The 8,262-nt window shown below is 46.0% G+C and overlaps 1 protein-coding gene across 1 annotated transcript; it reads left to right on the top strand.

Moving 5' to 3' along the window:
* The first annotated feature begins 1,740 nt into the window (after positions 1 to 1,740).
* On the top strand, positions 1,741 to 7,702 carry THAP1 (THAP domain containing 1). Its single transcript, XM_026049973.1, has 3 exons — positions 1,741 to 1,833; positions 2,050 to 2,245; positions 5,539 to 7,702. Exons 1-3 carry the CDS (start codon positions 1,763 to 1,765, stop codon positions 6,001 to 6,003), a joined length of 732 nt encoding a protein of 243 aa, XP_025905758.1. The 5' UTR covers positions 1,741 to 1,762; the 3' UTR covers positions 6,004 to 7,702.
* Positions 7,703 to 8,262: the final 560 nt, after the last annotated feature.

Consider the following 8,262-nt stretch of genomic DNA (forward strand, 5'->3'; position numbering starts at 1 on the left):
CCCGGCCCGGCCCGCGCGGGGACCCCCGTACCGCCGGTGCACGGCGGCAGGGAAGGCGCTGCCTGTCGGCAAGCCGGCCCGCAGCGAGGCGCGGGCTCCAACCCCCTCCTTGCTTTTCTTTTTCTTTTTTCTTTTTTTCCTTTTTTTTTTCTTTCCTTTTTTTTTTTTTTCCCATAAAACACCCGGACAAGCTGGTTTTGGATGTCAGAAATGTCTTTGGCAGCATTCTTGAGATCTGCAACTTCTGCTGTTTTTTAATATTATTTTATTTTTCAGTTTGCGTCATTATTATTGTCCATCATTATCCAAGACAACCGTCTGACTATTGAAATTCTTGTGGGATGAGGAAACTATTTCCCGCTCACTGTACTAAAAGAGAGGAAGCAAACAGCTTTGGGGGGGCACTGACATGGTCCTGGCAGAGCTGATGAGAGCTCTTTTGTCATGGCCGTTTATGCCAGCTATCAACTAAGGGCACATTCACCCATTCTCCCCATCACTATATGACCCACTGGTGTCTCCTCCCTCATGTTTCACCCATTCCATGCCAGGCTGAGACCAGGATTGGTGCCTCTGACCAACCTGGCCATGGACCTCGCTTCTCCTCAGCCCCTTCTCGTCTTCCCTGCTAGGGCTTTCCCATCTCTGCTGCTCCCCAGCAGATTTGCTGGCCATAGAAAGAGAAAAACCCAGGGAAGATGCTTAAATCGGAGATCTTGTGAATAGAGTTAGTGTCTTGCTGGAGCGAGCCAGCCAAGACGGTAGCGAGGATCATGAGGAGACAGGAGGGAGGCAGGCAGACTACAAAGGGGATTTGTAAGTATGCAGGAAGCTTGGGGATCTGGTAGCAGACCAAAAAGCAGCTCCAAACAGAGCATCACCGTGCTGGGACCATTGTCCCTGGCGCGCTTTGAGCCCTTGCTAGTCTGCGCTTTGGGAAGAGCAACCAGCCTGCGCAGAGTGTGCCATAAACACCTGCGGCGGCCGATCCCGTCCTGCAGGGCACTTATAGCCGCCCCGTTTTCCACGTTTAGCTTTAAAATACGTAGATCCTGCACCAGATGTCACTAGAGACAGGCCTCTGCCACCTGACAGCTCAAGGTGGAGAAATACAGGAGCCCCCTCGAATAAACACACTTGACTTTTAATGGCGTGGTGATATACTTATTTTCTAATAGCTTGCTCATAAACTTTTGGTGAGTTTTTCCTTTTTTCCTGTATCTCGTTAATGTAACTACGTGTTATGTCAACGTGGCCTCACAAAGGCTTATTTTATTTCATTTCACTTATTTGCGGGCTGTTTGTTTTGCTGTTCGGTCGCTCTTGTTGCGGTTCGGGGCAAGAAGCCCCTTGCGCCGGCCCGGCTCTGCCCTCCCCCCGCCCCGCCGCAGCTGCCCAGATGTGCGGGCCGCCGCGGTGTGGGTGGAGGAAGGGGCGGGCCGCGGCCCCCCCGAGCCTCCCGATTGGCCATCGCGTCACCGCGGCTCCGCCCCGCCGCCGAGCCCGGCCAATGGGCGCCGGCGGCTCGCCGTCACCGCGAGAGTTGCGCTGAAGCTGGCGCCGCCATCTTGGAGTTGGGAGAGGCCGCGTCCCGTTCCCGTGCCTCCGCGAGGGTCGCCGGCGGGGGGTGGGGGCGGGGGGGGCAGGCAGCATGGGCGCCCGCCCGTGAGGTGGGGGCGCCTGCGAGCTCCCCGCGGCGGGGCCCGCGGCGGCGGCGGAAGGAAGAAAGGAAGGAAGGAAGGAGGGAAGGAAGGAAGGAAGGATGGTGCAGTCGTGTTCCGCCTACCGCTGCCGGAACCGATACGACAAAGAGAAGCCCATCTCCTTCCACAAGTGAGCGCGCGGCGCGGCGCGGCGGGGCGGGGCGCGCGCCGCGGGGGGCGGGGCCGCCAACGGCCGCCAACGGCCGCCAACGGCCGCCCGCGCGCCTGGCGCCCCGGCGGCGTGGCGAAAGCGGGTGCCGTGCGGGGACGTGTGTGCCGGCTGTCGGGAGCGGGCGGCGGCGCCATCCCAGCGCCGGGCGAGCTGACGGCAACTTGGCGCCTGCAGGTTTCCTCTCACCAGACCCGACCTCTGCAAGAAGTGGGAAGCGGCGGTGAAGAGGAAAAACTTCAAGCCGACCAAGTACAGCAGCATCTGCTCGGAGCACTTTACTCCCGACTGCTTTAAAAGAGAGTGCAACAACAAGCTTCTCAAGGAGAATGCTGTCCCCACCATATTTTGTTACACTGAGCCCAGTGAAAAGGTAAAACTGAGGTGCTCCTTGTAACAGGAGCACAAAGGCATGAGTCTCTTGCTCGTGTTTGTGCTGCAGGGTTCGGTGTAAAGGAGCAGTCGGAAGCAGGGGCAGGATGTAAATGCTGCCTGCAGAGTGTGAGCGCTCGGGAGCACCTGCAGGAGAAACCTGGGGAAGCTGAACGAGCTCAGGAGCTGTTCCTAGTGCTGTGGGAAGAGCAGTGGCCCTGGAGCACGCTCTGACCTGCCCTTGTGTGTGTATGCACAAAAGCTAAATCGCAGCAGCGTAATTTTGACCAAAACTTTATGCTGAACCATCACAGCCACAAAGTAAGAGGTTGTTGTCATATAATTAAGTTGTTCTGCTGTATTTCTGGTATGTCCAGAGTATTATGAAACCTTCAATAATATCATTTGCAAACTGCCTTTCATTCTCTTAGGCTGGCTGGTGGCTATTGCTATCATTAAAAACTTGACATAACTTAACTCTGGGATTTATCTATCCTTTGTAAAGCACTCTGACCACTGGTTTAGCAGAGGTGGAATGACAGGTAAACACAGGGGCAACATGGTAGCCACACGTGCTTGTCTGTGTGAGCTGAAACTTTCTCTGTCTTAAGAATTGCATTGTCTTTGTAGGACACACTAGTCTCTTATTGTCCCTGTACATCTTACGATTCCCCCAGATGTGTTGCTTTCCTCACTGTGCTGCTAAATGAGAGGAGAATGGATTAATAGCTCGTTCTTCTTGACCTAATAGCTGCAAGGGAAGAGTTAAGAAGATTGATTCTTGATTTCTGTAAAAGGGTATCTTGTGGATGGTCTCTTCCCACTCCTTGTGACGCAGAAAGTGCATAGATCTGGGGAACGGCAGAATGTAGCAGGTTGAAGTGCACGGAGGAAAGCAGTATTTTATTTTGTTTTGTATTGAAGAGATGGAGAAATGAAAAAGGAACTATCAAAAAAATAAAGATCAGTTAATAATAGATGAGCAAATATAAGCACAAGACTCATAAGGAGGAACCGACAATATCCAGTAAATACAGTCTTTTGGGGGTTTTTTTTTGGTTGTTTGTTTAATTACACTTATCTGATGCCTCTACTACACACTTTCTTGGTTGCTTATGAAACTGATCACCAAGTTCTTAATGGTATAAAAGCTGGATTGGTGTGTGAGGTTCTCTGCAGAAAGTGTATAGGTGCATCAGAATGAGTACTAAGGCACGTTCCTGCATTTCATTTTTCATCTACAAATGCACAAAAGGGCACCTCTTAATTGTAGCTGAGGATTTAATGCTACTTTTTACTACTCTCACAGCCTATCTTAATGAAATTCCACCTACCTTAAATCAGCAGCAATGACTGGGCTTCTGCAACTGAATTCAGACTAATTTTGAAATTCTTTTCAACTTTATATCTTTTGCACTGTATAACTTGAATTACTTCTTGCTTTTTTCATAGTAATGCAATTTATACAGAGAATCTTTTAATGTCCGTAAGAAGTAGAATTCATGAGTGAAACGAGCAATCTGCTCTGCCTTACCTACTGAGTTAATAAGATCCCTATAAAGTTCTCACATGCTCTCTAAGCTGGAAATAGAATGAATTTCTCCTTGCAGATCATGATTTTGCCTTGTAGTTTTCCTGGCAGAGTGATTTAAGAGTGGTAGTTGATATAGTCAGATTTTTCAGAAGCTTTACGTGTGAATTAGATAGACACAGTATGAGCACAGACTTCTCATAGCTGAGAGGTTACTAAGGCTGATAGATGGCTGGTTTATACTAGAAAGTGATGGGTAGTACTTGCCCGTGTATGAACCTCCCTGTGCGCTGCCAGCTACCTCTGCAGTTACTGTCTGTCAGGTGTTGCAGTTTGTACAAGAGCGATAGCCCGGCTCTCCAAACCAAGTGTGGGGTTGTCTGTGTAGTACCTCTGATAGGCTGAGGGATACCTCAGCATCTGACAGGAGCTTCACATCTTATGAACTTAATACTTCAGAGGGTGGGAAATGCTCGTATTCTGCAAGGCGTATTGCGGATGCCCTTACGCTTACATGGGTAGTAATAAGACTAGAGACAGGTAGTTGGAAAGTTGCTTTCAGTACCTTTTTCACCGATAATTTCTTAGGCTTTCTTTTAGCAAGTAAGAAGAGTGCTTTTAATTKTTGTTATTATTTCTTTTAATCATCATGAAAACAGAAGGGTTTTTGAATTAGCAGTGTTCTTTTTGGGCAAAAGGAATGTAATTCTCTCCTGTGGCCTCTACTCAAGTGGTGAAAGAGCTGTGTCATCCTGGACCATGCAAGTGCACCAAATCTGTCAAGGGCAGTATAATACTGACTGCAACTTCACATGCAGCTGAGCCCATCTAACATTTTGCTACTGTCCAATTATACCTCTCCTTTCTCAATCCCATCTGCAAGCTGTTCAGTTCTGCTTCCCACTCCCTTCTAGTACTGACTCAGGTGTTATCACACCTCTTCCTGAGCTGCATTAATTTAATAAAATTATAGAAGCTTTCTGCAGTGGTGATGGGGAAGCTTTGTGTTATCTTACCAGCTCGCTATGTTGCAGGAAAGAGTAAATGTCAGAGCTGGGAGTTCTTCTATTTCTGGCATTGGGAGCTGTTTGCTTATTTATTTATTTATTTATTTTGGTTCAGCCAGTCATGTTAAGCCAAACCCTTATACTGCAGTCTCAAAGCAGCGAGATGATCACTTTCATTTGTTAAGAAGCGGGCCTTGCTATATCTGCCTTCTACCAGCTCATCAGCCCCCTCAGTGAGACGGTTCTTATTCCTCCTCCTCACATTTTCCACTCCTGCTGGATTTGTGTTAAATTGATAGACACATTCAAATACGTTGTGGTAAGTAGCAGCAAAATAGAGGGACGAAAGGGGACGGGATGGCCATGATTAGTTGTTAGGTCAGCTAACTCTCATCTTGCATGACTGCAGCCTGTGTTCTCGCTTTTCAGCCAAATGTGGATATGGTTGTCCAAAGTCTTCAAAAGTGAAATTGTAAGACTTCTGAGTTCTTCAGTTTCTGCTTTGTTCAAGACATCAGGGACACAAATCTCAGGGAGCCTCGAAAATGAAGCTCCTTCAGAATAAAGTCAGTCTGGAATTAGCCAGGCGAGAACTGTTTGTTAGTTTTGATAAAGTAGGCTTTGAAGTCTGTTTTACTACTTTCAGTCCTGGTCATGTACATTATAGGAGGGCAGTATAACTGGGAGGGCTGTATAACTGGAGTTGTTTTGTGAGCATCATCAACATGAATGTATACTTTTATTTTGTTGTGATAGCCTGAAGAGTTCGCAGAGCAACCAGAAGATCCACTACCACCACCTCCACCACCACCGCCGCCACCACCACCACCTCCACCACCAGCAGCAACTCCTGTACTGCCGCCATCTCCATCAACTCCTTCCTTTCATTTATCTCAAATAGATGCAAGATTTGTGGATCCGAGTATTGGATTATTGATGCCTCCTCTGCAGACCCCCAGCAATCTTGCTGTTTTTTGTGATCACAACTATACCGTAGAGGATACAGTTCATCAGCGAAAAAGAATTCAGCAACTGGAGGAACAAGTTGAAAAACTGCGGAAGAAGCTCAAGACAGCGCAACAGCGGTGCCGGCGCCAGGAAAGACAAATAGAAAAACTGCGAGAAATTGTTCAGTTTCAGAAAGAAAAAGACATATTGGCAGGCAAGGGCTATGTTATTCTGCCCAATGACTATTTTGAAGTTGTGGAAGTACCTGCCTAAATATCATAAACATCTGCCTTCACTTTGCTAGGCCAAGAAGTTTCATATAAAAACTAAATGCTCTCTAATTCCGCGTGTAAGGCTTCCAATAATTCTAAATGAATAAAGAAGGTGTCAAACAAACAAGATCACATTTTATTTTTATTCATTATTGTTTCAGTTTGATGCTTTTTTATTATATTGAAAATGCAAGCATCTCTGAATTAGAATGCATTTAGTTTATGAAATCTGATTGCTTTACAGAAGAAAAGGATGCAGGGTTAAATACATTTAAAATGTGTACAGTTTTTTCGCAGTGGCTGTCGCGTGCTTACAGGGAGACAGGGAATTGAATATGGCTGGGAATTAATCAATCCATGTTGCGGTACACTTAAGGGCAAAGCTTTGTCAAGGCAGCTAGCATTGGCTTTTTTGAACCCTAAGGAATAATTTTCATTGTTTGCAGAAGAAGCAGAGCTAGGCCAGTTAAGAAGATATAAAGTGCAACCTTTATATAGGGAATAATAAGATACATATTTCATCCTGGGAAAGCTTCCAACCTTGTTTTGTTATGCCTTCAAAACACTGCATGAGCTCTAATTCCTGGATTCCTTTGGTGATGTATGTAAATGAGCCTGTTGCTTTGCAATAACCTTTACTGATGTGTGTGTGTTGTGAGGAAGAAGGGAGAATTCATTAACAGAGTTAACTGGAGCCATAGAAGGGGCTTTGCTGGGAGGGCACTGCTGATGCACAGTGCTGCACTGATGGTGTATATTACCTGATCAGGACCAGGAAATGAGTGTGTGCCTTTCAAAAATACTTCAGTAGTCATCTGCAGTCCCCTATGTGCCAGAGGAGGCCACACTAGCCCTTTTGTGAGTAAAGTTAGCCCCTGGTTAATTTGCTCCTATAAGCACTGTAATGGGTTGCATGTAGTCTTCATCCTTAAAACTGTTGATCTTAACTCGCATCCCGAACATGTGCATGGTGTCAGGAAGTTTTAAGGTCTTTTTTTCTTTTTGTTTTTTTTTTTTCTTCCTTCCCCAGGGTGCTGAGCATTTGCAACTTTCATTGCAGTATACTGTGATCTTTTTTTTCTTTTGTTGGTTTTGCTTTGTTTATTTTCCCAAAAGGCATCCACCAAAGGCAGACACAGGATTAGACTTTGGAAGTTGCTTGGTGCTAGGCTGGTTTTTAATATCTCAAATGCTACTGCCTCCCCTACAGTCTTATTAAGAGTCTTTTCTGAAAATAAATCTGGCATTACGAAGTCGTGCTACAGTTTGCAGTTACCGCCTAGTGAATCTGGAAGACAACTCTGTTGTCTCAATGAACTCATCCAGAATCAAATAGAAGGCCCTTGCATTGAACCTCTTATAGATTTCACAGATGAAACTCACAGATGAGTTAGACATGAGAGAAAAAAAGGCTTTTTCTTAGCCTAGGTCATGTGGGCCAGGTGTAGTGTGAATTCTTGCTCTGATATTAATCAAGCCGTATTCATGATGGGTTTAAAAGGTTTGCTGAATCTGTTCAGCCTGACATTCTGAAATGTTTAGAACAAGTCTTGATACTTCTGACCTCATTCCTCCTGTGTATCTGGCCTCACTACCCCTTCATATGCTTAAGATTGAATAAGAATCCTGTTCGATCCTTTTGTGTACATTTATTATTCCTGGTTAAAAATAAAAAAGCAAATGGTGTGTTAGACTTTTAACTGCTCTTTCCCCAGGACTTTGACAAAGCTGGCTTGACACTTTATATCTTTTTATAAAACATTTTGTGGTTCAGATGCTGTTTTTTGTTATTTTAGTTTTGCTTTGCCTCTGGAAATACAAAGCATAAAGATATGCAAATCAGTGTTCCTGAGTCTTGCTGATGTGCTTATGTGCTTAAATAAACTTGCAAATGCTCAGACTCAAAAAGCAAAAGAGAGAGGAGTTGAAAGAACTGTTCCACTCTTTTGGGCATGTTTGATCATGCAACAGCTTGTTTTCTGTGCAAACCCCAAACCACGTCTCCCCCACACAAATGGGGATGGGTTGGTCCTGGCATCTCTCTCCTGCAACTGGCCACCCACTCCCATTTTCCCCTTTTACTTTGTACCAGTTTTGGTGCTGGTTGCCTTACAGGATCCCGTTCAGCTTAAAAAGCAGATTGGGCTCGTAGCTTATGCCGCCCTCCACATGATTCCCGTATTTCAGTGCACACTGACCCTATTTTGTGTCTTCTGCAGATTTTTCTCTCCAGACAGCAACTCACCCCAATGCCGGGTGA

The sequence above is a fragment of the Nothoprocta perdicaria genome, unplaced genomic scaffold (assembly GCF_003342845.1).
Source record: "Nothoprocta perdicaria isolate Ctin4 unplaced genomic scaffold, notPer1 scaffold_63, whole genome shotgun sequence".
Lineage (NCBI taxonomy): Eukaryota > Metazoa > Chordata > Aves > Tinamiformes > Tinamidae > Nothoprocta > Nothoprocta perdicaria.

Excerpts from the sequence above, each read along its gene's own strand:
- THAP1 (XM_026049973.1), top strand. The coding sequence starts at position 1,763 with ATGGTGCAGTCGTGTTCCGCCTACCGCTGCCGGAACCGATACGACAAA. Across the intron at positions 1,834-2,049 it reads AAGCCCATCTCCTTCCACAA|GTTTCCTCTCACCAGACCCG; the intron begins GTGAGCGCGCGG and ends TGGCGCCTGCAG. Across the intron at positions 2,246-5,538 it reads ACACTGAGCCCAGTGAAAAG|CCTGAAGAGTTCGCAGAGCA; the intron begins GTAAAACTGAGG and ends TTGTTGTGATAG.